At 38.6% G+C, this 27,886-nt stretch overlaps 1 protein-coding gene across 1 annotated transcript in view; it reads right to left on the bottom strand.

Annotated features, from left to right (window-relative positions):
* Window positions 1-27,527, bottom strand: part of MAK (male germ cell associated kinase) — a 77,151-nt gene extending 49,624 nt beyond the window's left edge. Inside the window, exons 1-5 of the mRNA XM_053601566.1 lie at window positions 27,441-27,527; window positions 12,410-12,741; window positions 5,312-5,366; window positions 4,527-4,648; window positions 1,402-1,481 (exon numbers count right to left, since the gene is read on the bottom strand). Coding sequence (XP_053457541.1) covers window positions 1,402-1,481; window positions 4,527-4,648; window positions 5,312-5,366; window positions 12,410-12,510 — 358 coding nt within the window. The 5' untranslated portion in view covers window positions 12,511-12,741; window positions 27,441-27,527. The remainder of the gene's footprint in view (window positions 1-1,401; window positions 1,482-4,526; window positions 4,649-5,311; window positions 5,367-12,409; window positions 12,742-27,440) is intronic.
* Window positions 27,528-27,886: the final 359 nt, after the last annotated feature.

Below are 27,886 nucleotides of genomic sequence, written 5' to 3'. Positions count from 1 at the left end.
TAAGAATCAGGACTCTATTGTGAATAATTTAAAAAACATGTTATCTCTTATTTCTGGGTAATTAATAAATTATTGATATTTACCAATATATTATAGTATATTATTAGGGGATTTAGACGTTTAAAGTCCCGAACAGTTTATATGAAACAAAAATTAAGGATTCAGAAATGTTCTTAAAATACTTATCTGAAATGCTGCATAAAATTTTTAGAAGATAAAATTATTTTCTGTTGGAAGATAAAGGAGAAAAGAGAATATAAAATATGGGATCAGACACGAAAGAAGACCCAGGGTGATTTTTGACAGCCAGCATGGAAGGCAGCAACAGTGTGGCACAAACTTCTCTAACTTCCTGTCTATGGAGTTAGTGATTCTAAACAAATTTTCATTAAAAATCATCACATTCACTCTAAGAGCAATATTTATTTTGGTGTGATAAGAAAAACTATATAAATTAAAACATATTATAAGATATTCATAGAAAATGGACCAAGTATTTGCTTTAATTCCACTCAAGGAATAGACACAACTGAACGTAAATACTAAGGAAAACTGTAAGACACCACGCCATGTATGCAGCAATCTAATCTCTTCCGAAGAAGAGATTTCATTTCCATGATAAAGGGGAGATGAGGTTGCAGGTTGGATTTATGATGACTAGACTAAGGGCAGATGATCAAACTGTTAAAAAATTCAAGTTTTCTTGTTTTGTTTTGTTTTTTTTTTTGAGACAGAGTCTCAAGCTGTCACCATGGGAAGAATGCCCTGGTGTCACAGTTCACAGTAACCTCAAACTCTTGGGCTTAAGCAATTCTCTGTCTCAGTCTTCCAAGCGCCGGATCTACAGGTGCCTACCACAATGCCCGGCTAAAAAATTTAAGTTTTTGGCTCAGCGCTTGTGGCTCAAGCAGCTAAGGCGCCAGCCACATACACCTGAGCAGGCAGGTTCTAATCCAGCCCAGCCCACCAAACAACGAGGGCAGCAACCAAAAAATAGCCGGGCATTGTGGTGGGTCCCTGTAGTCCTAGCTACTTGGGAGGCAGAGGCAGGAGAGTCGCTTGAGCCCAGGAGTTGGAGGTTGCTGTGGGCTGTGATGCCACCGCACTCTACCCAGGGTGACAGCTTGAGGCTCTGTCTCAAAAAAAAAAACAAAACAAGTTTTTAATAGATACAGGTTATTATAGGAAGGAAGTTATAGTATATAGAAATTCCATTTTCTATCATACAGAACTGAAGAAATTCTAAATGCTTTTAAATGAAAAGTCAATATGTATAAACACATACCCCAAACTTGTAATTATCCAATAGAATATTATTAATAATAGTTCATATGCAATTTCTGTGCATATTCTTGACAGTACTCTAAAGAGGCAGAAAAATGAGACTTAAAAGAAACCTACCATGTTTATGGATAAAAGCCAGCCCTTGCAATATTTGATACATAATATTTCTGATGACTGACTCAGGGAAAAACTTGTTTCTGTGAAGAAATGAACACAAAGTCACATAATTCTGTTAAGCAACCAACCAACTAATCCAAGGAAGGTTTATATTCCTTTTGCCTTAGAGCTTCTGCTGGCCTCATGATACTGGCTAGAAGTATAATTTATAGATCTGTAGTGGTAAAGGTCATAAATTAAAAACATGAAAATTAGTAGTGTTTTTTTTTTTTTTTCATTTTGGCATTTGATAAAAACTCAAATCCCAGAGTATATTACAAAAATAGTCAATAGTTAAATTTTAAACTGTCCCAAGAAAATCAAAGTAAGTTGGGAAGCTGAATCACTGTCAGATCAGCCAGGCATGCAAAGCTATATCAGTAGGCTTTAAGAGTTTGGGGAGTATAAATGCTTCAGTTGTACGCTGCATCTTGGAGCTATACAATGGAAATCTAAGAGCTACAAAAGAGACTCTTACATCTTCAATATTTTTCGAGTAGCCAAATTAAAAACAAAACCAATGAAACAGGTGAAATTAATTTTAACACCATATTTGATTTAACTTCATATATACTAAATATATCAATAGATAATCACTATAAAATTAATAAATTTAATTTTTGTAGCAAGTTTTCAAAATCTGGTGTGTAATTTATTTTACATTTACAACACAGTTCAACTGAGATATTTCAAGAGCTCAATAGCCAATCTGATTACTGGCTATTGTTGTACTGGACAGTGTGGCTTTTTATGATATTAACCATAGACTCTACAGTAAGATCTTAATAATTGCCTAACTCAGGCTGAAATACTAATCTCTGCCAGGCCACCAATTAAAGTGATTATCAACTAATTCTTCAATCCTAAGGCCATACTGTGTAATAAAGGTTATTATTTTAAGTTTTTAGACTGTATCATAAGTTCAACATTTTCTAACATTTTTATTTCAGCAGGAAGTATGATGGACCAGATTCATTTAGAGGATTGATTAAAAATGCTTTTGACATATGGCAAATGGCCTATTTTTCCATATTATATTTTTAGCCATTTTATATCCCTATATTATGTCCTAAAACATTTCACCATTTAAATTGTTAGGCCACCACATGGATGCAAAACACATTTGACAGGGAAAGACAGACATTGGGTTATCTCAGATTAGTATTGATCACGCGTTACTGAAAATATTTTTAAATTCACTTTCATAAGCTGTAAAATAAATTTTAAAGTCAATAAAATATTTGAATTCTTGCCAAGAATTTAACTTTATAAAAAGAATGCTATCCATTGAAGGTGCAGTCATAGCATCAGTGCAAAGGCTTATGGCTATTAGTCTTCAGCTGAAATGGGAAAGCAGCTTACTACAATAAAATTCAAAAGGGACATATGGATTAATTTCCCCCTTCAGAATGTTTCAGGGAGTAAAAGTACTCAAACAAAGTGTAAAAATACAGCTTATCCTTAAATAGCTTTCATCTGTACAATTGTTAGTAGTCAAATTTATTCTTAGAAATTAAATAAAATTCTAACACAATTTTTATTCCCATTTGATTTAGAAGCCTAGAATTAAATCATATAATTCAAAACTTTGTAGTATTTATTTGTTATTCCTTTAACAGCTTCAATTGTCAGATTCATACGTATTTTAAAAATCAGATAAAATAAAATAATTCTTGTATTTATATGTATTTAATTTTTTTAATTCATGTATATCCATGCATATAGTTTTAATTTCATGTATTTTAAAATGTAAAATTTATTAGAAGCTGAAAAGTAAGATCACCCATAATCCCACGACCTGATCAAGAACTTTTGATTTTTTACTATTCTAATCTAGTTCTAACCCATTTGCATGCATAACTTTTATATTATGTACCAATGTTACATAAATACAGTTTTGATTTGTTTTTCCACTTATAAGCATTTTAATAATCTTTATAATTATTACCTTTAATGGCTGCATAATAATTCCATCAATATCATATACTATAATTACTGAGTCTCCCATTGATAGTCATTTTTTTTTAAATAGTTCAAGGAGAAAAGTGAAGCTTAGTATAGCAGTTTAACAGAATACATATAATGTTTATGGTAACTACAAAGCCTTTATCAGCATAAAAAGGTACTTATAAGTGAATATATCAAATAAAAAATTGTATTATCATTAAAATTACAATTAAGTAAAAGGTACAGGTACATACAAGGGCTAGAAAGGACTTGAGAAAAATGAACACTGATTTGGGGGTAGAAATTTACTTTTATTTTTCACTGATATTAACATTATAATGATGTCAGCCTGAAACACAACAGGCATTCAATAAATATGTTTTTGAAAGAAGAAAGGATATGGTGAAAGAGAAAACTCATTTACTATCTTTAGGCTTTGTGTATGGTGTATAAGAAATAGAAATCAACACCATTACATTAGAAAATTACTTTATTTCTAAGTATTTTAGAGTCTTTTGTTGAACAACTTTCACTGTAAAAGCAAGCAAAATGGACTTTAATCTCCTAGATGTGACCAGAACCAGGACCACCAGAACATTGTCTCCCCAAGCCCAGGGCAGAAGACTGAAGCTTTCTCTTTAGAGATCCTACCCACATGTTTAAAAATTAAAATGAGAATTTCCCTGGAACTAGTAATACATTAAATTTTCACTTATACATCCTAATGAGTAAGTTTCTTAGATCCTTTCTTAAAAGCTACTTTATTCCTTTCTCCAGTCATTCTTTCATTAGCCTTTCACAAGACACTTCAGGAAGCAACAAAGATAATTTTCTCCAGTGCCCAAGACCATTTTTGTTACTAAATATTAAACTACAAATAGATTTTTATTTTAAGAAGTATAAGTAGATAGTATGTGTATTCATATGACATATGACCTTGACTGTTAAGGATTTACAACAGAAAAATCATGGTTCTGTCATAGATGGTTCTTCCCCAATGTTAAGTGCTACTTGTTGATAGAGATAACAGAATTAATTTAAATCTAAATATTGCAAAGTAAGACGTATGAAAGGATCCAGAAAACTCACAGAGGTAATAACAGGGAAAAAATTATAATTTCCACAGAATAAAGACATACCTATCTTTCATTAATTGATAGAGGTTTTCTTTCATATATTCAAATATAAAATAAAGATGGTCATTTTCTCTGATAACTTCTTTCAGTTTAATCACATTCGCATGATTAAGTTTTTTCAGAGACTGCAAAACAACACATAATTGTGAAAACTTCTTAAAGAAAAGTTATAGAAGTTGGCAAAAATCTCATCAATGGTAAGTATGATCATTACTTTAAGTAACTTTTCATTTCTTCTGGGTTCATTAATGAATTACATTTTAATGTCTACATAATTTAAAAACCTCTTAGAACATCAACTTAAAGCAAGCAATAACTGCTTTGCAAAAAGAATGCCAAGTGCAACAATAAGCCAAGTCAGCAATGCCTGCCCAACACTTCAGTCTGTTTAACATGCCTAGATTTTGTCTGATTAAAGATGCAAAAGTCTCCAAAAATTTATCCAAGTTTTTAAGCACAAAATATAAGGAAATAGTATACAGTAATTTAAAATTTGATCTTTCCTTTGAGAATGGTAATTAAAATGCTCGTTACTTTTTTTATCTCAAGATTACTAAAGAGTACTAAAGTAAAAATGAACTTTCGAATATGAGAATATAACTGTATCCTGTTTTCCACTGACATCAGAACAAGAAAAGAATGAGAAATTACTGTACTTTTGGAAGATAAAGGAAAAACATAAACACAATGAACTTTGCAATGCTTCCCACAGAGAACAGAATAATCTTAGCTACTATCCTCAGACAGAGCTAAGGGCTTCTTGGGTCCTTTCATCTTCAGGATTTTACCTTAACTTCTCTCAAGTTCATACATTCATCCCAAGAATAGAACTTTCTCTTCATCCTAAAATAAATTTAAAAAGTTTAGTGCACAGGGACTGAGGATTCAAAGACATAAAATGTTCCATTGGCTTTCTTACTCTATCACAGGGTCACTTTCCTCATCCTCAGAAGGAAATCCCCTTCCTTCTATCTCAAGGCTACTAGGCTCGTGTGTGTGTGTGTGTGTGTGTGTGTGTGACATCTGAAATCCTGCCTTAACAAAAAGGTGGAAAATTTACCATTAATCTTCCTTTCTTGGGCCAGTTCTGAACATTTCTCTACTCAGTTTTATTGTGCTTTTTCAAAAAGGCCCTCTTAAAAATTTCCTCTCTTTCTGGAACTCGAGACATAAATGTGAAATACTATATTTCAGAGGTAAGAAGAAAAATTACAAATATTGATAGCAAATTTAGTCAGTGATTTGATCTCACAACTTTTATATCACTACCTCATTTTTAGACAAGAGACCCATAAAGTTAAGTGATTTAAAGTCAGTAAAAATTCCAAAGTAGACAAACTTTAGAAACTGCTTTCTTGAATTGTAATTTCTCCTCTTCCATCCCAATGTTACTTATCTCTATAAGTATAACGAAAGAGTATTTACGATAATGAAGTATTTCCCCTGTAGACACCATAACTAGTGGTGTCTTTTATCGTTGTGTTCTTTTTTAATTTTTTTGAGACAGAGTCTCACTTTGTTGCCCTTAGTAGAGTGCCATGGCGTCTTAGCTCAGAGCAATCTCAAACTCTTGGGCTCAAGCATTCTCTTGAGTAAGTAGCTGGGCTCAAGCCTCATCCTCCTGAGTAGCTGGCACTACAGGCACCCGCCACAATGCCCAGTTATTTTTAGAGACAAGGTCTCACTCTTGCTCAGGCTGGTCTTCAACCTGTGAGCTCAGGCAATCCACCTGCCTCAGCTTCAGAAGTGCTAGGATTACAGGCATGAGCCACCACACCTGGCCATGGCTGTGTTTTCTATGAATGGATTTTTAGTCACCATACAAAATAGAAGGAAAAATAAGATTCATAAGTCTAAAAAAAGTTTTGCACATCCAAATATGGGGATTATGAGGCTGGGTTATAAAAGATAAAAACTAAGTATGTCCTGCTGCTTTCATTTAGTATTCTAATCTACTATTGAGATGTCCTAGAACAGGGTTTCCCTTTTTTATCTCACAGAGCACTTGAACCAATAGTTAAATTTCCACAGCACACTTAAATTATGTTGATCCAAAAAAAAAAAAAAAAAGAGCAAGGGTGGCGCTTTGAGCCTGTGGCTCAAAGGAGTAGGGTGCTGGCCCATATGCCAGAGGTGGGTTCAAACCCAGCCCCGGCCAAAAACTGTAAAAAATAAAAAATTAAAAAAGAGCAAAAAAGAATATACTTACTGTGCTTTGAAGTTCTTAGGAAAATAATTAAAACTTTAAAACTTTTCATGGCATACCTAAGATCTTCACAGCACACTGGTTGAAAATCACTCCTAGAAGTCACTCTGGAAGTTCAGAGTTGCCTTTATTAGTTAGAATAATTCTTATGATGCAGAAACTATTATACCCTCTCTGAGGGTGTGAGGGCGTAACACACAGGTAAGAAATGAGTAAAGATTTGGCAGCACAACATCATGGTCGAGAACATAAGGCTGTAAAGGTGGGCTGCCTGGATTCAAATCCTTGCTTAGCAGCTTTCTGATTGTATGACCTTGGACGATTTACCTGGTGACTTCTCTGTGTCTCACATTCCTTAGCTAGCCATAGTGTAGAAATTACTGCATGAGAAAAACTCATTGCAAACTGCTTAGTTCAGCACTCAGTATCTACTGGATGGTATCATTTTTACCAGTATCCGTGACTGACTATAATAAGACATAAAGGGCATCATTGCTTTTATTTCCTTAGTGAATCAGAATTAAACGACTGAAAAGCATCTGAATTAGTTAGGAATGCATCTTGCTGCAAGTAACAAACATATAAATTAACAGCAGGTAACAGATCTGAAGGCTTAAGGAAGGAGTTTATTTTTATGACCTATCAAGCAATCTGGAATTTGGTGATTCCAGAGCTCTCTTGGCTCAACAGTGCACCTATGCAATCCAGAGCTTTCCTGTCATTTTTATACGGAATGCTTAGAACTTTTTTGTCCTCAAATGTGTCACCTAATGACTACATTATGGCTACTTCACCTTTCGGCATTATATCCGTGCTCAAGGTGGAAGGAAGGGAGAAGAGTACCAAAAAACTCTTCTCTCATCTTTTATCAGGTAGTCATCTTTCTTTCCCACACCTTCCTCAGGGCTTTCCCTACATCTTATTGGCTGGCACTTGTCCTGTGGTCTCAGTTATTTCCAAAGGGGGCTAAGAAAGTGAATATTCACTCTTTCAGCCTCTGTACCAGTAGGCAAAAAGGAAAGGGGCTGGAAATGGCTGTCCGGCCTCCAGAGGAGCTCATCTGCCGTGGGTGTCCCTTGGATTTGGGGGATCTGACATAACTAGCGGCTGTGATGAGTGTTGTTGCAGATTGCGATAGGGGGAGCAGCAGGAAGAAGTACAGTGGGTGGAGGCATTGAGCTTTAGCTTTGAGGAGTTGTGAAGAATTCTTGTTATTAAGTTACTAAGAAAGTCACAAAAGGATTGTCAAGTATGACTAAGAGTCCACCTTTGATTACACGGGATGAATATGAAAGTGGAACTACTGGAAACATTTACAGGTACATGATTTTTCTTCCAGTCTTTACCAGTTCATATGGAAAGTAGACTGAAGGATGGCAAGGCAGGAGTAGTGAGTCACTGGGAGAGGGGGGCATTCAGAATATGTGTGTGATCTTGAGAGGTGGGACATTGGGAGAGGGGAAGATTCAGAATATATGTCTGACCTTGAGAGGGTAGTGTGAAGCGTTGACTGCAGGGCTCATGCTAGATGAGCAGGTGAGCCAAGCCAAGTGGGCAATAGTGGAAATAGCCAAGAGTTAAATAAGCGGGGGTATAAAGCAGCCTTGAGGGCGATGATGGAGAAACAATAGGAGGTCATGGTCAGAGTCTGAAGTCGTAATGGTGGAAGTCTTAGAAAGCAGAACCAGCTGGGTGCAGTGGCTCATGCCTGTAATCCCAGCACTTTGGAAGCCGAGGCAGGTGGCTTTCCTGAGCTTACAGGTTCGAGACCAGCCTGAGCCAGTGTGAGACCTCATCTGTAAAAATAGCCAGCATATTGCAAGGGTACAAGTCAAATCTATCAAGTATAGAACATAAATGTATTAACACACTAAGTAAATGAGGTAAAAGGTATATTAATTAGTTTGATTGAAACACTCCAAATTGTGTAAAAAATCAACACATTGTACACCACAAATGCCTCAATGTATTCATAATCTATGTGTATATGACTTAATAAAAGGAAAAAAAATAGAAATAGTCAAGTGTTGTGGCAGGTGCCTGCACTCTACCAAGGGCAACCAAGTGAGACTCTGTCTCAAAAAAAAAAAAAGCAGCAGAACCATCCCTCAAGATAACAAGGTGTTTGTGAGTGACTATGGTAGGACAGAGATGACCACCTCTTAGGAGTGCAGGAACTGTGAAGCCTGGCTACTGGCAGGATTATCAATATGAATAATTGCTATACCTATAACTCCTCAGGATTCTTTCTGGACAAGATATAATTAGGATAGTTTTTGATCTTGCCTGCAAGAGTCACACAGGAAGGCTTTGCCATTTCTCTTAAGCCTGGTGCAAAGGAATACGCTTTACCTGACAATTACACATACATAGTATTACACCCCTTATTCTCCATTCTTATTCCTATTTGTTACCAAAAACCTCATATCCTATAATATCCAATCATTTTCTGTTTGGTGGTATAAAATTTTAGGCATTTCCAATTTAGGCCAGAAATATTCTGAGCATAGTACTTTAGATAACACTTTAAATCCTCCCATACCTTTCCCCCAAATTAAAATTAAATCCCATATTGAATACATTTTTGTGTAGAAGACTTCTGGTTACTCCTCATTGGCCAGAAGGTGAGACAAAGTACTAGCCCGGGGCATATCTCAAGACTTTAAAAAGTATTAATGATAACTTACTTGAGTTATAATTTACATATTATACCATTCACTCATTTCAAATGTATAATTTGGCTAGATATAGTGGCTTACACCTGTAATCCTAGTACTCTGGGAGGCCAAGGTGGGAGGATCACTTGAGCTTAGGAGTTCAAGACCAGCCTGAGCATGCTTGAGACCACATCTGTACCAAAAATAGGAAAATTAGCCAAGCATGGTGCCGCATGACTGTTGTCCCAGAGGAGGCTGAGGCAAGGAGGATTGCTTGAGCACAGGAACTTAAGGTTGCAGTGAGCTATGATGACACCACTGCACTCTAACCCGGAAGTTCAAAGTTGCTGTGAGCTATGATGACGCCACTGCACCCTAGTCCAAGGAGACAGAGCAAGACTGTCTCAAAATAAAATTTTAAAAGGTAGTGTATAATTCAATGGTATGGTTGTGCCAAGAGTTTTTACTATGTGAGAAAAATAAATGCCTGTTTAAGGCACTTTTGGATAGATTTAAGTAATTCATTCATAAATATTCACAAAAAGCATTTCTAAATTATCTCCTTCTGGTCTCGTCTCAGCCCTCAGTGTCTTTGACTTCTTACAGTGTTTGACCCCTCATTGCTCCCAAGGTTTACCTAGGTCTATGCAAATGAGGCCCCATTCCCCACTTTATGAAACTGAAAGATAAAACAAACACCCTGTTTTTGCCAACCAGAGGAAAAATGTACATTTTTTTCATATAAAATCAAACAGTAACAACCTTCCAGATACCACAAGACCCAACTCCCTTCTTATTCTCCTACCCACCTCTCCAGAAACCACCGATACCATGAATTTTACATATTATCTTCCAAGGCCTTTAAAAATAATACTGTATAGGAATGTATTTACGTATAATAAAGAATTCCTTCATGTGAATTTACACAATCATTTAATCTACAAATAAGGATAATTTCATCTTTTGTCTAATACTTACACCTCATTTCCTTGGCTTTTGTCTGATTGTATCAGTTAGGACCTCCAGGGTAATCCTGATCAGCAGGTTGAGAAAAGGCATTCTGCTCTTAGAACCAACTTTACTAGCGATACTTCTGATGTTTCACATTAAAATGAGGAATTACACAAGTTTTCCCAGGTTAGGGAAGTTTCTTTTTATTTCTACTTGCTAAAAGTTATTTTTCTTCCCTTGATTGTGAGCTTTTAAAAAAAAAAAAACTGAGAACTTTTTAAAATTAATTAAATCATGAAGGGGTATTGCCTTTTAGTGATTTCATTCAATAAAATTCTCATTCTTAGTAATTATATATGGTCTTGGTTATTTGAAGATAACCAAGCATCACAGCTGGTCAAATAACCAAGACCATATATAATTCAATATTTTCAAATAGCGACTATTTTTATTTGATAATAATTACTATTTGAAAACATTTTATAAAATTATTTCCTTATACATGTACTGTTTTAGAAGATCGGGATGCTTTAAAATATTTGTCAAAGTATTTAAATATAAATTGTCATACTTTGGTTGAAGTGGTCACCACTCATGCCAATGGAAGCCGACTGCCATGTCATGAGGATACCCAAGCAACCCTCTGGAGAGGCCCATGTGCAGAGGAGCTAAGGCCTCCTGCCAGCAGGAAATACAAACTTCCCAACCACGTGAGTGAGTGTTGAATTGTGTCCCTCAAAAATATACATGTTGAAATCCTAACCTTGTGGGACTGTATTTGGAGTTAGGGTTTTTACCGAGTGATCAAATTAAAGTGGGGTCATTGGACTGATGTCCTTATAAAAAGGGGAAATTTGGACACAGAGAGAAGATGATGTGAAGAAACACGGGGATGATGGCCATCTGTAAGTCAGGGAGAGGCCTGGAATAAATCCCTCCCTCATGGCGTTCAGGAGAGATCACCCCTCCCGACACCTGGATTTTACACTTCTAGACTCCAGAATGGTAAGAAAATTTATCTGTATTTTAAAACACCAGGTCTGCAGTATTTCAGCCCTATTATGGGCTGAATTCTGACATCTCAAAACTCTTAGGTTGAAGCCTAACCCCCAATCCCTGATGTGTGACTGTATTTAATGATAGGAGAGGGTACTTTAAAATGAATGTTAAGTGAGGTCTTTGGGGTGGGTCCTAATCTGATACAACTGGTATTCTTATAAGAAAAGGAAATTTAGACACAGAAACGCACAGAGGGAGGATCATGTGAAAACAGAAAAGACAGCCAGCCATGAGCCAAGGTAGAGGAAACCAGTGCTGTCAACACTTTGACCTCAGACTTCCTGCCTCCAGCATGGTGAGGACAGAAATCTCTGTTGCTAAGCCACCATCTGCAGTACTTTGTTACAGAAGCCCTAGCAAGACTGAGCCACCTTGAAGGGGATCCCCCAGCTCTGGGCCAGTCTTCACATGACTGCCACCTCTTGAGAAGGCCCCAACCAGAACTACCCAGCTAACCACTCCTGAACTCCTGATCCACAGAAACCATGTAAATTAATACATGCTTGCTCTTACTTTAAATCACTAGGTTTTGGGGTTTTTTTTTATGTAGCAAAAGATAAAGACAGTGGGTTAAAAGGAAATAATTAAATTAATAATTAATTCAATTTAACAAGTAAGCTCAGACTCTGTGCCCTTCAGAATATCACATGATTTTAAAGCCTATTAATTAAAGAAATAATAAATCGTACTCTACTTTAAATTTGAAAAACATCCCAAAGATTACCTTTAGTTTCAGTCCATATGTATTATGCATAAAAAGCTTAGCCTTTTGTTATCGTTGTTGTTTTTTGTTTATCAATGTAGCTAGACAGGTCAGAAAATTAAAGTAACATAATAGAAATCAGCAGAATTCCCTTCTGGCAATGTTTTATTTCAAGAGTGACATTCTATATCAGCCAAAGTGTCATGGAGTCTAACTAGCCCTCTCTGTGCTTGCAGACACTCTTAAGCAAGCAAAAGAAAACAAACATTAGAGTTTTCAAAGGTAAACTTTGCAGCGCTGAACACAGTACCTTTTGATGGCTACCAGCTCCCCGGATTCGTTGTTCTTGCCCATAAGCACACTCCCATAAGTGCCGTCCCCCAGTTGCCTCATGGTAGTGTAGCGGTTCATCTTGGAAAATAATGCAGCAGAAATTGTTGATTAAAATGACTTCCTTGTTGGGTATAACTTGGAATCCTCCTTTATTTTTATTTTTTATTTTTGTCCTCACACTGTTGTTGCTATACTGATGACAGATTTCTCATCATTAAATACAGGCTTTTCCCCAAGATTATGTAAGTTCATGAGATACAGCAATAGGGAACCTGGCAAGGAAACACTGCTTCCATTCTTATGAACACCCTATAAAAAAGAAAACAGGAATAAAATGAATTTCCATTTAAGAGCCTCTTCAGAACTTTTACTGGCAACCAAGACCATGGGAAAATTATAAATAAAATAAACACTACTGTGTTAAACATTTGTCAGTAAATCATTTGTGCGATGAGGAATGAAGTTCACATATGCTACGTTGACAATACTCATCTGATAAATGCATCACAGACACGGTACTCTGCTAATTATTCTATGAATGTTCAATGAAGTCAACATAATAACTTGTATGATTCCTTTTTTATTGACTATAATCTATATTTTCCAAAATAAAACTTAGAAAATAGACATCTATGCTATATACACCCTTCAAATCAATTTTATAGCATATTTAATCTAGCATGTTAAATTTAAAACTGTACCATTTGTAAATACTTGTAGAATACAAGTATCCCAGTTGGGTAGGGTACATATAAAGCAAACTTTTATTTTACATGAAGGGAATATTATTGCAAAACTAATTTCATATTCTACTTAAATGATATGTTACTTGGCCAGGCACGGTAGCTCATGCCTGTAATCCTAGCACTGTGGGAGGTGGGTGGATTGCCTGAGCTCAGGAGTTCCAGATCAGCCTGAGCTAGAATGAGACCCTGTGTCTTAAAAAAAAAAAAAATAAATAAATAGCCAAGCATTATGGCAGGCACCTGTAGTACCAGCTACTTGGGAAGCTGAGGCAAGAGGGTAAGAAGATCACCTATGGCTCAGCGCTTGTAGCTCAAGTGGCTAAGGCGCCAGCCACATACACCTGAGATGGTAGTTCGAATCCAGCCTGGGCCTGCCAAACAATGATAACTACAACAACAACAAAAAAATAGCTGGATGTTGTGGCGGGTGAGGCAAATGAATTGGTTAAGCTCAGGAGTTGGAGATTGCTATGACCTGTGATGCCACAGCACTCTACCCAAGGCAACAGCTTGAGGCTCTGTCTCAAAAAAAAAAAGAGGATTGCTTGAGCCCAAGAGTTTGAGGTTGCTGTGAGCTATGAAGCCATAGCTCTCTACAGAGGATGACAAAAGGAAATTCACACAAAGAAATAAGAGATGCAAAACTATGTTCACAGGTATCTGCTTAATTGGGAATCTACATGATTACTTTAGATGGAGTTCAAGAGATACAACTTTTAATTTCATCTTTTAAGTCTTTTATTTAGAAATAATTTCAAGCTTAAAGATGAAAAAAAAGATAATAGTACAACATACGAGAATCCAATGAACGTGGATTTATCTATTGTTAATATTTTACCCCCCCCATTTTTTTTGTAGAGATTGGGCCTTACTATAGTGCTGTAACTGGTCTCAAACTCCTGGCCTCAAGCAATCCTCCCACCTCTACCTTAGAAAGTGCTAGGTTTAGCTGGGCGCCATAGCCCATTGGTTAGTGCACCGGCCCCACACAACAGTAGGTTTCAACCTCGCCTCTGCCTGCTTAACAACAACAAAAAAAGGTGGCTGTAATCTTAGCACTCTGGAAGGCCGGGGTGGATCCCTGAGCTCAGGAGTTCGAGAGCAGCATGAACAAGAGTGAGACTCCATCTCAACCAAAAATAGAAGAACTAGCCAGGTGTTGTGGTAGATGCCTGTAGTCACAGCTACTCAGGAGCCTGAAGCAAGAGGATCTCTTGAGCCTAAGAGTTTGAGGTTGCTGTGAGTTATGACATCATGGCACTCCACCAAGGGGTGACAAAATGAGACTCTGTTTCAAAAAAAAAAGAAACTGCTAGGATTAACAGGTATGGGTCGCTGTACCTAGCCTACCCCATTTCTCCCCATCATTTAAGAACTCTCTTTATACACACACAACAGGCACACACATAATTTTTTTTAATTATTAAATCATAACTGTGTACATTAATGTGATCATGGAGCACCATACACTGGTTTTATAGACCGTTTGACACATTTTCATCACACTGGTTAACATAGCCTTCCTGGCATTTTCTTAGTTATTGTGTTAAGACATTTACATTCTACATTTACTAAGTTTCACATGTACCCTTGTAAGATGCACCACAGGTGTAATCCCACCAATCACCCTCTCTCCACCCACCTCTACTCTCCCTTTCCTCCTTCCCCCAATTCTTAGGTTATAACTGGGTTATGGCTTTCATGTGAAAGCCATAAATTAGTTTCATAGTAGGGCTGAGTACATTGGATACTTTTTCTTCCATTCTTGAGATACTTTACTAAGAAGAATATGTTCCAGCTCCATGCATGTGAACATGAAAGAGGTAAAGTCTCCATCTTTCTTTAAGGCTGCATAATATTCCATGGTGTACATATACCACAGTTTATTAATCCATTCATGGATCGATGGGCACTTGGGCTTTTTCCATGACTTAGCAATTATGAATTGGGCTGCAATAAACATTCTGGTACAAATATCTTTGTTATGATGTGATTTTTGGTCTTCTGGGTATATGCCTAGTAGAGGAATTATAGGATTGAATGGCAGATCTAATTTTAGATCCCTAAGTGTTCTCCAAACATCTTTCCGAAAGGAATATATTAATTTGCATTCCCACCAGCAGTGTAGAAGTGTTCCCTTTTCTCCACATCCACGCCAACATCTCTGGTCTTGGGATTTTGTGATATGGGCTAATCTTACTGGAGTTAGATGATATCTCAAAATAGTTTTGATTTGCATTTCTCTGATGATTAAAGATGATGAGCATTTTTTCATATGTCTGTAGGCTGTGCGCCTGTCTTCTTCAGAGAAGTTTCTCTTCAAGTCCCTTGCCCAGCCTGCAATGGGATCACTTGTTCTTTTCTTGCTTATATGTTTGAGTTCTCTGTGGATTCTGGTTATTAAACCTTTGTCGGAGACATAACCTGCAAATATCTTCTCCCATTCTGATGGCTGTTTGCTTGCTTTACTTACTGTGTTCTTGGCTGTGCAGAAGCTTTTTAGTTTGATCAGGTCCCAGTAGTGTATTTTTGAAGCTGCTTCAATTGCCCGGGGGGGGGTCCTCCTCATAAAATACTTGCCCAGACCTATTTCTTCAAGGGTTTTCCCTGCACTCTCTTCTAGTATTTTTATAGTTTCATGTCTTAAGTTCACACATGATTTTTTTACAAACCATTTAAGGTTAACTTACACATTAAATCCCTTTACCCCTGCTGAAGAAGAATATAATACAGCTGACTTAATCATGCCCTTTATAGCATTTTCTCCCTCCAATATAGAATCCAGTCTAAGAACAATATTACATTTAGTTGTCATGTAACTGTACAGTTTGCAAGTGCATGACTAGCTACAATTTAAAGTAATGCATAAAATCATACCAATCTTACATGTATAGTAACTGCAATTGAATTTTCATTATGACTCAGTGAGCTTATTGTAACATTGAACTCCTGGGCTCAAGAAATCCTCCCGCCTCAGCCTCTGGAGTAGCTAGGAGTACAGGTGTGTGATAGCATAGTCAGCTAAATTTTTTGTTTGTTTTTATAGAGACAGGGTCTTGCTATATTGCACAGGCTGGTCTTGAACTCCTGACCTCAAGTGATCCTCCCACTTTGGCTTTCCAAAGTGCTGGGATTTACAGTCATGAGATCCTGTGCTTGGTCAGAAATTTATTATTTAAAAAAAAGAAGAAGCTGGGCACCGTGGCTCACAGCTGTAATTCTAGCATTATGGGAGGCCAAGGCAGGTGGATTGCTTGAGCTCAGGAGTTCCAGACTAGCCTGAACCAAAGTGAGACACTTTCCCTCCCCCAAAAATATCTGGGTGTTGTGGTGGGCAACTGTAGTCCCAGCTGCTCAGGAGGCTGAGTCAAGAGAATCACATAAGCCAGAGTTTGAGGTTGCTGTGAGCTATGATGCCACAGTACTCTACCAACAGTGACAATAAAGTGAGACTTTGTCTCAAAAAAACCCAAAAAACAAGTGACAGGGTCTAGGTTAAAAATCAGGTACTCTTAAGTCCAGTGAATAGTGCTTAAGCAGAAAGTAAATTGGCAAGTAGTCCTATGGGCAGCTATTTTCCAGTTTGAGTCTTGGCATCTGCCATGGCCAATATCTGGCTGAGTAGGAAGGAATCATGATATTTATAAGCAATCAAAGAAGAGTGGTACTGACATAAATAATCTAGTAAAGGCCCTGGAACCCTTATGTGAAACTCTTAGGCCAGATGTATTATGGAATCTAGAAATTTTCATATTTTAGAAAAGGAATATGGTATATATAACATGTTATACCCTACAAGCAGCATCTTAATGTACCTGCAGAAAAATGTATGAAAAATAAACTAAGTAGGCTGGGTGTGGTGATTCACACCTGTACTCTCAGCACTTTGGGAGGCTGAGGCAGAAGGATCGCTTAAAGCCAAGAGTTCAAGACTAGCTTGAGCATGAGCGAGACTCTGTCTTTGCAAAAAAAAAAATATATATATATATATATATATTTTGTACACACACACACATATATATAAAAGCCAGGTGTAGTGGCAGGCACCTATAGTCCCAGCTACTCAGGAGGCTGAGGCAGGAAGATGGCTTGAGCCCAGGAGTCTGAGGTTGCAGTGAGCTATGAATCACATCACTGCACTCCAGTCAGGGCAACAGACAGAGACCCTGTCTCAAAAAAAAAAAAAAAAAAAGAATAAAAAAACAAGAAAAGAAAAGAAACTAAAATAAATGAAGACTATAAATGGCCTCACACCATTCAGGTCTTCTTCTGTTGCAAATGAATTTGTACAAATGTATTTCTTAAATTTCATTTTCAAAGCTTGGTGGATTTCAAAACTACAGATGAAGGATTGTGAATGTATATGTATTAGAAGGGTATAATTTTATGAGGAAGACCCCCTAGCAATTGCAGCAACACCAAAAATAAATAAGTGGAATTTGATCAAGCTAAAAAGCTTCTGCACAGCTAAAGTTACCACAACCAAAATAAACAGACTTCAGAATGGGAGAAGTTTTTTGCATGTTACAAAGCTGACAAAGGCCTGATAACTAGAATCTACAGAGAACTCAAATTAGTCAACAAGAGGAAAACAAACAACCCCACTTATAAGTGGGCAAGAGACTTGAACAGAAACTTCTCTGAAGATGACAGATGAAAGGCCAACAAACACATGAAAAAATGCTCATCATCTTTAATCACCAGAAATGCATATCAAAACCACTCTGAGATATCACCTAACTCCAGTGAGATTAGCCCACATCACACAGTTCCAAAACTGCAGATGCTGGCATTGATGTGACAAGAAGCGATCATTTCTCCACTGCTGGTGGGACTGCAAACTAACACAACCTGTGTGGAAAGAAGTATGGAGAACCCTCAAAGAACTAAAAGTTGACCTTCCATTTGATTCCATAATCCCATTACTAGGTATCTACCCAGAAGAACAAAAATCATTTTACCATAAGGACATTTGCACCAAAATATTTACTGCAGGTCAATTCATTTTTTTTTTTTTTTTTGAGACAGAGTCTCACTATGTCACCCTTGGTAGAGTGCTATGGCATCACAGCTCACAGCAACCTCTAACTCTTGGGCTTGAGCAATTCTCTTGCCTCAGCCTCCCAAGCAGCTAGGACTACAGGCGCCCGCCACAACACCCAGCTATTTTTTTTTGTTGCAGTTGTCATTGTTGTTTTAGCAGGCCCAGGCTGGGTTCAAACTTGCCTGCCTCAGTGTATGTGGCCGGCGCCCTAACGACTGAGCACAGACACTGAGCCCTGCAGCTCAATTCATAATCACCAAGTCATGGAAGCAACCCAAATGTCCATCAACTCATAAATAGATTAACAAAATGTGGTATATGTAGTGGCAGGCACCTGTAGTCCCAGCTACTCAGGAAGCTGAGGCAGGAGGATGGCTTGAGCCCAGGAGTCTGAGGTTGCAGTGAGCTATGAATCACATCACTGCACTCCAGCTAGGGCAACAGACAGAGACCCTGTCTCAAAAAAAAAGAAACTTAAGATCAATGAAGACTATAAATGGCCTCACACCATTCAGGTCTTCTTCTGCTGCAAATGAATTTGTACAAATGTATTTCTCAAATTTCATTTTCAAAGCTTTGTGGATTTCAAAATTACAGATGAAGGATTGTGAATGTAGAACTATAAAATGGAGTACTATTCAGCCATAAGAAAATATGGAGACTTTACAGCTTTTGTGTTTACATAGATGGAGTTGAAACACATTCTTCTTAGTAAACTATCTCAAGAATGGGAAAAAAAGATACATCCAATGTACTCAATACTGATATGAAACCAATATATACTAATATGAAACCAATGTATAAATAATTACACACCCATACAAACAATAAACACAAAAGTAGTCTAGCGAGGGGGAGAGGGAGTCGAGGGGGAGGAGGAAACGAAGGGAAGGGGAGGGCATTTGGTGGGATTTCACCTAATGTGCGCAATGTCAGGGTGGTTCAGCACACACCCTGGGTGAAGGGCTCTACTACAACTTGAACTTTACCTGGGAAGTAAGAACAATGTAACCTAAAAATTTGTTACATTAATTTGTAATATTAATTTGAAATAAAAAATTTTTCTTAAAAATAGAGAAGGGTATAGGCAGACCTTTAAGGTTTCAATAGGTTCTGATTTTATTATTACAATTAAAAGAAAACAAAACAAAACGCACACCTTAGTGTCTACCCTATTACAAAAATATTCAATAATTTCATTCCATGTTTTATGTTAGTTCCACATTTCAAGGAATTGTTTCTCAATACATATCTACTTATTCTTATTTTGCTTTGAAAAATATCACTGTTTCAAGCTTTTGATGCTTAGTTGCAGATGGTAACAAAATGTTTGGCACCATTACAAGTTATGCCTCCTTTTACTTCACTTCACCTTACGATTTTTTTATAAATTGAAGGTTTATGGCAACCTTCCACTGAGCAAGTCTGTTGGCACCATTTTTCAATAGCACGTGCTTACTTTGTGTCTCTGTATCACATTCTGGTGATTCTTACAATATTTCAAACATTTTCACTATTATTATATCTGTTCTTGTGATCTGTTATCTTTGATATGAATATTATAATTGTTTGGGGGTGCCGTGAACTTCATGTAAGACAGCAAACTTACCGGTAAATGTTGTATGCATTCTGACTGCTTCACCAAGCAGCTGTTCCCCCATCTCTCTCCCTCTTCTTAGGACTCTCTTTTCCCTGAGGTACAACATACTACAAGTAGGCCAGTTAAAAACCCTACAGTGGCCTATAAGTGTTCAAGTGAAAGAAGAGTCACATATCCCTCACTGTCAATCAAAAAATAGAAATGATTCGACTTAGTGACAAATTCATGTCCGAAGCCAAGATGGGCCAAAAGCTCCTCCCTTGCACCAAACAGACAAGCTGTGAATGCAAAGGAAACGTTCTTAAAGGAAATTAAAAGCCTTAGTCCAGTAAACACATGAATAATAAGAAAGCAAAACGGCTTTACTGCAAATAAGGAGAAAACATTGAATGGTCGAGATAGAAGATAAAAACCAGAGACTAAGATAAATCTTCCCTCTCCTTAGTTCTATAAAGGCTGAGCGGGGTGAGAAAGCCACAGAACAAAAGTCTGAAGCCAGCAGAGGTTGGTTCATGAGGCTTAAGGAAAGACCCACTCTCCATAATAAAGAAAACAAATTGAAGCAGCAAATGCTGATGTAGAAATTGCAACAACTTATCCAGAAGAAGATACAGCTATGATCACTGATGAAGGTGGCTACTCTAAGCAACAGCTTTTCAATGCAGATGAGACGGCCTCCTGCTTGGAGAAGATGCCATTTAGGACTTTCATAGCTTGCAAGAAGTCAATGGCTGGCTTCAAAGCTTCAAAGGACAGGCTGACTATCTTGTTAGGGGCTAAGGCTGCTGGTGACTTTAAGTTAAGGCCAATGCTCATTTATCAGTCCGAAAATCCTACGGCCCTTAAAAATTATGCTACATCTCCTTTGCCTATTCTTTTTAAGTGGATAATAAAATTTAGATGACAGCACCTCTGCTTACAGCATGGTTTACTGAATATTGTAAGCTCACTACTGAGACCTATACTCGGAAGAGTCTTTTCAAAATATTACTGCTCACTGGCAATGCACCTGGTCACCCAAGACCGCTGATGGAGATGTACAGGAAGATTAATGTTGTCTACATGCCTGTTAACACAACATCCGTTCTGCAATTCATGGATCCAGGGGTAATTTCGACTTTAAAGTCTTATTATTTAAGGAATATATTTTATAAGCCTGTAGCTGCCATAGACATAGTGATTACTCTGATGGATCTGGACAAAATAAACTGAAAACCTTCTAAAAAGGATTCACCATCTAGACACCATTTAGAACATTCATGATTCACGGGAGGTCAGAATATCACTATTAATAGGAGTTTGGAAGAAACCAATCCAACCCTCATGGATGACTTCAGAACTCGGTGGAAGAAGCAGCTGCAGATAAGGTAATCAGCAAGAGAACTCGAGTTAGCCGTGAAGTCTGGAGATGGGACTTGAACGGCTGCAATCTCATGATAAAACTTTAACAGATGAGGAGTTGCTTCTTATGGATGAGCAAAGTGGTTTCTTGAGATGGAATCTTTTACTGGTGAAGATGCCATGATCATTGGTGAAATGACAACACAGGATTTGGACTAACACATATATACACTCCATTGATAAAGCAGAGTGGGAGGGCTTGAGAGGATGACTCTAATTTTGAAAGAATTTCTACTGTGGGTCAAATATCAAACACTATTGCATGCTATGGAGAAATCTTTCATGAAAGGAAGAGTCAAGGTGGCAAACTTCACTCTTGTCTTATTTTAAAAAATGGCCCCACACACACAAAAAAAAACAAGAAACGGCCACAGCCACTCCAACCTCCAGCAACCACAACCCTGATCAGTCAGCAGCCATTAACACTGAGGCAAGACCCTCCACCTGTAACTCGATGAAGTCTCAGATGATCATTGCTATTTTTTAGCAATTTTTTTTAAAGTCAGATATATGCATTGTGGTTTTTTTAGACATAATGCTACTGAACACTCGACCGACTATAATATAACTTCAATATGCACTGGAAACCAAAAAACATGTGAGACTCACTTTATTGCAATTCTTTGCTTTACTGGAGTGACTTGGAACTGAACCTGCACTATCTCCAAGGTATGACTGTAGTTTGTTTTAAAACGCCTTTTATAATCAGGTGTTTTCTCTAAAGAATATTCTTCTTATTGTAGCACTTTCATAGAGAAATCGTTTTTCTATTACATGCAGAACTTTAGGACAAGGACATATTGTTGCTTCCAGAAACAGGTTTTCTAGAAAAAGAAGCAAAAACATGTGCAAAGAAGTACAGTAAAATTATGTTGCTTCCTATTTCAAAGGAAACTTTAGAAGAATCCAGTGGAGCATTTATTTATTTATTTATTTAGAGACAGAGTCTCACCATGTTGCCCTTGGTAGAGTGCAATGGGGTCACAGCTCACAGCAACCTCCAACTCTTGGGCTAAAGCGATTCTCTTGCCTCAGCCTCACAAGTAGCTGGGACTACAGGCGCCTGCCACAACGCCTGGCTATTTTTTGGTTGTAGTTGTCATTGTTTGGCAGGCCAGAGATAGGTTCAAACCCACCAGCTCTGGGGCATGTGGCTGGTGTCCTAGCCACTTGAGCTACAGGGGCTGAGCCCCAGTGGAGCCTTTAAATAGGAGGGAGTGTTTATAACTTAACGTTTATCTTACTTCATAGAGACAATAATCCTTTCAAAGGCACATGTAAAATAATTTAAGCTATGTTGATTCCATGGCTAAGATCCTAAAAAAGAGAAGACCAAGACAGGGGATTCCATTTCCATTTAGGAGTTTATTTTTCTCAGATTAAACCTGAACCACTGGTCTTAACAAATGCCAGCAAACGGTTTCTCATTTGCTTAAAAAAGAATAGTTTTTTGTATGGCTTGGTGCCTGTAGCACAGTGGTTACAGCGCCAGCCACATACACTGAGGGTGGTGGGTTCCAACCCAGCCCAGGCCAGCTAAACAACTGCAACCAAAAAAAAAAAAACAAAACAAACAAACAAAAAAAAAAGCCAGGCATTGTGGCAGGTGCCTGTAGTCCCAGCTACTTGGGAGGATGAGGCAAGAAAGGCTTAAGCCCAAGAGTTTGAGGTTGCTGTGAGATGTGACGCACTCTACCAAGGGCAACATAGTGAGACTCTGTCTCAAAAAAAAACAGTTTTTTGTAAATTGTCTTTATGCTAGGCTTAGACACTAATTCTAAATATTAAGGTGTTAATATAGAGAAAGGCAGTATCTCTCCACATGGTTCTAATCAAAACATGTATTTGTAGCCAGGCTTTGTGGTGGGTGCCTGTAGTCTCAGCTACTCTGAGGGCTGAGGCAAGAGAATCGCTTGAGCCCAAGAGTTTGAGGTTGTTGTGAACCATGATGACACAGCATTCTACCCAGAGCAACTGAATGAGACTCCATCTCAAAAAAACAACAAAACATGTATTTGATTTTCTTAAATGTTCCTTTATCTGTATAAGGAAATACAATTTGCAAAGATCTTTTGGGTTATTTTGTTTTGTACTAGGTGCTATGATTAAACAAAATGTGAAATGTGAATTACAATATATTATCATTTAGGAGTACATTAAATCAGTACTTTGCAATTTATCACCAACATATTAAATCATTATACATTCCTTCCTAGCTATCCTATTTTAAGTGAGACACCTATCTTTAAGGAAATGCGCTATCTCTAGGTTTACTGATTCTTTCTGGTTAAGTAACAATACAGAAAAAATATTTGTGTAAAAGGCCATTGTGTTCTCATGACAGTAAGATTTTAAAATACAAAACATGAAAGGAGGGCAGCGCCTGTGGCTCAGTGAGTAGGGCACCGGCATGTACTGAGGGTGGCGGGTTCAAACCCAGCCCCGGCCAAATTGCAACAAAAAAAATAGCCGGGTGTTGTGGTGGGTGCCTGTAGTCCCAGCTACTTGGGAGGCTGAGGCAAGAGAATCGCCTAAGCCCAGGAGTTGGAGATTGCTGTGATGCCAGGGCACTTTACCGAGAGCAATAAAGTGAGACTCTGTCTCTACAAAAAAAAAAAAAGAAAGGATTAAATAATCTCAGTTCAAGTTCAATTAAGCAACAATGGAGTCAGTCTAACACATGCATTAGGCTTGAAGCTGTTCAATTTTCTTTGTAGTCTCTAACTTTGATTTTATCTGGTTTTTTTTTTTTTTTTTTTAGTCTCTGATTTATAAACGACTAATTCCTATAAGCTCAGTGCCAGGTTCTACAATCACTGATGTGGTTAAGGAACCATCCTCTCTGCTCCATGCAGACTGGGCCCCACAACTCAAGCTGCCCCCATCTCCACTAATGCTCCTAATGCAACTCCTCACCCTAATATACCAAGAGACTGTTGACTGAATGAAAATGTAAATGGTACAGCTCCCTACCAGGACTAAACCCTAGCTGCATCTGGGTCATTCAGATACTCAGAAATACATTGTGAAAAATAATAGAAACAGAAAAGGGAAAGGAAATGTGAGATGTAAGAACTTGGAAGGTTAAAAAGAAGGAGTCTACTTAGAGCCCCCCCTGTGAGAATCATTTAATTCAGAAATGTATGAGTATAATAACATCATCTTTTCTTTTAACCAAATTTTTTTCTTTTCTTTTTTTTGTTTGAGACCGGATCTTACTCTATTGCCCTAGGTAGAGTGCTTTGGTGTCATAGGTCACAGTAACCTCAAACTCTTGAGCTTGAGCAATCCTCTTGCTTCAACCTCCCTAGTAGCTATGGCTACAGGCACCCACCATGACAGTCTAGCTCTTGCTCAGGCTGCTGTGGAAGTCATGAGCTCAAGCAATCCAGCTGCCTTGGCCTCCCAGGTTGCCAGGATTATAGGTGTGAGCCACCATGCTCCACCCTAACCAAATTATTTTCATGTTAACACCTAACCAAGGACAAGCATTTGAGGTACTAAGAGGTAGAAAGTAACAAAAACAATTCTGAGTAAGGAAGTATTTATTGTGAAGGCAATGAAAGAGGGCGCTGCCCCCAGTAACATGGTGATGGGACTGGGAGTGTTATCCAGGAGGTGGAAACAGAAGTTCAGAGGGAAGAGGGTACCAGAAACAATTACTGAGATTTACCTTGCATTGGCCCAACAACCTAAAAAGGTAGAATTGATTGCCCCTCTCTCTTATACTACTAAAGCCATCAGCCACCTCACCTCACAGGGCGACCCCGAGTCTGCACAGCACTATTAGCACAACAGAGCATTCAGTCCATGATGACTCTGTGTTGGCTGCAAGCCCAGCCATTTTTGAAGTAGCTATTGCTGAAACCTCATTCCAACTTTCAAATAAACACTAGAAACACAAATTTCATCTTACTTGAGCATAGCTACAGGATAGGATGTATTATGTTGAGAGAAGAATAAATAAGGAACATGAACATTTCCCAGCTTCTTTATGTTTGAGGATTGGACTGGTGAAGACAACGGACATGACACAGATTTTTAAAAGGTCAGATTTGCGGCTCTGTGAACATCTGTTCAGTTTAAGCACTATCTACCCTTTAAATAAAACAAGTTTACATACTATACTCTCTGAGTAAAACTTTGGAAAGGCCTATCTTGAGCCACATAAATTAGAAAATAAATAGCTCTCTAGGGAGAGAAGCTCATCATTTCAGCTGACCCTTCCATCCTTTTGAAAATATAGGGACAATGGTATAATGTACAAGGCAGAGAAATAAAGGTAAAGCTTTCAGAAAATCATTATTCCCAGGTGCCTACTCACTGATACTGCTTGTATCAGTGTAATACAGCAACTACTGATTACTAGTCAAAGTGTGTATGTAATGTAAACACAGACGTCCTATGTTTCTCTAGCACAATATTATCTCTCTATAAGCTTATATACTCTTTCTTGTTGATCTACTGAAAACTAATTCTATAAAATGGGGGTGATTTAACAGTTTCTTATGTACATAAATATACACACACATATGTATATGATATATATGCAACAAGCCAAAGCCCAAGTAAATGTAATATAACTATTATATCCTTAACTAACAGAATTGTTAGGAATTTTCTCCAGTCAAGCTTTGGGGAAAACAAGCTGTATATTCTGATACAAAGAAAAAGAAACACAGAGGCTCAAGAATAGACCTGCACACACACACAAAAAACCCTCTTATAATTTATCTCTCCTTTAGTTTTTCATACCTTTTAATCTAAGTACATAATTACCCTTTATCTAAGTGCACAATTGTTGTAAACTTGGGCTTTATTCTCATCAGCTTCTGCCAGCTAATAAGGATTTAGGTAGGATAAAGAAGATCAACATAGAGGGCAAATGAAGGGTAAAACTTGTGTTTGCCAATCACCGGACAGATAAGGCTTGGAGGTCTCAATTTGGCTTTGTAGAAGATGCTATAAAGATATCAGGCCAAAGCTGACATTAACCTTTGTAATAAAAAAATGGTAATTAACATCTTAAACATCATCAAGTTGCATAAATGCATCTCAGCAAACTAGATTTCAAGCCAAATCATGTTTACAGAAATTTAAAAAGAACAATTCAATAAGAAAACAAAGATTCTCCAAAAATAAAAGCACAGTTCTCTGTGCCAACATTCACATATTATTTAAAAACTAGCAAACAAAAATACCCCACTAGGGTGAAAAGATCAAACGTTTGCCCAACGCCAGCTAGTGTGAGCTGGTGGCCCATGATTAGGGGATGTTTTTCCTTTCCCCATCAAGCCACTGGAACAGAAAGTAACTCAAAAAGAAAGTAACTTTTGCGTCCATCATTATTTTGACTCAATGTGTTGTTTTTCCAATTAAAGTAAGTTCAATAACTTTTGGTTCCCTCTATGAGGATTCCCTTACATAAATCTCTTTGCTTATAGAATTGAGATTACCAACCACTCAATACCAGTTTTATTGCTCCTGACACCGGACTCTTGACCTATCCTAAGTTAAAATGTACAAGGTATTTGCAGAAAAGGACTTTTCATCACACGCACTAGGATTCTGCACCGCAAACCGGCAGCCGCAGGCGGGCGATCCCCTGGCACCAGCCCGGCGGGGGCACGAGTGCACGGGGATCGCACTTTCACCCGCGCATCGCTTGGGACGCACCAGCGAGGGCTGGATTCGAACTCGGTTTCTTTCTTCTCCCTCCTTTGAATTGTTCAATAGTTCTGAACTCAGTTCCGCTGCCTCCCTGAGACTCAAGCCCGCCCCATCTCCCTTTAGCTCCCCCCTCCAGCCCACGCCGCGGGAGGAGAGGAGGAAGGGAGATTCCAGGAGAGAAGTTGGGTCGTGGGTCTCCGAGACCAGTGGATGCCCCACCGTCATCTCCCCACGCCCGACGGCTCCCGCCGTCCAGAAGGGCGGGAAAGTTCTCACCGAAGACTCCGGGCCCAGTGACCGCAGTCCGCGCAGCCGGACCCCTCCGCCCTCCTCCCCAGGCGGAGCCCCCCTCCCCGGTACCCTCCTCGCTCCTGTCCTTCCCCTACCGGCGTCCAGGCCCGGTCTCTCAGCGGGGTTTGGCCTTGATAGAACAGGGCGCCAAGGGGACATGCCAGGCCGGCCTCCCAGGCCAGGCTCGGGCTGGGTCGGAGGGAGGGTGACGACTCCGCAGCCCGCTCGGGATTACCTGCCTGCGCCGGCAGCTTACCTCGCTCCCTCCCTTGTGAAGCTCCGGCGTCCTGTGTGTTTCATCTCCTAGGAAACGGCGGGGGCGCGCAGGCTCCCGGGCCGCCCGCGGCTCACACCCCGCCCCGCCCGCACAGGCCCCGCCCCGCCCCACCCGCACGGGCCCCGCCTCTGCGAGGGGCGGGGCCTCAGGGAACACCCGGACGTTCCGCCGCTTGGGTTGGGCGCTCCCGCGAGGTGACTGATTACCTTTTAAGTTACTTCTTTGTCGGAAGTTGGTTTGTTTGCCCCTTGTGTTTTGTTTTGATTTTGCTCCCATACTTTCTACAAAGTCTTGATTAGTTAACTCTGGTTCCCAGACTGGGCAGGGCAACTTGTTTGCCTCTTACTCGCGCTTGTTTTCTTACGTAGCGCCTGGGGAAAAACTGTTCTTGTATTGCGTCGTATTGGTCAATTCCTGGGGTATGT

This window comes from Nycticebus coucang, chromosome 9 (assembly GCF_027406575.1).
Source record: "Nycticebus coucang isolate mNycCou1 chromosome 9, mNycCou1.pri, whole genome shotgun sequence".
Classification (NCBI taxonomy): Eukaryota; Metazoa; Chordata; class Mammalia; order Primates; family Lorisidae; genus Nycticebus; species Nycticebus coucang.
The sequence above is the reverse complement of the archived record's forward strand: the minus strand, read 5'-3'. Positions and strand labels throughout refer to the sequence as shown.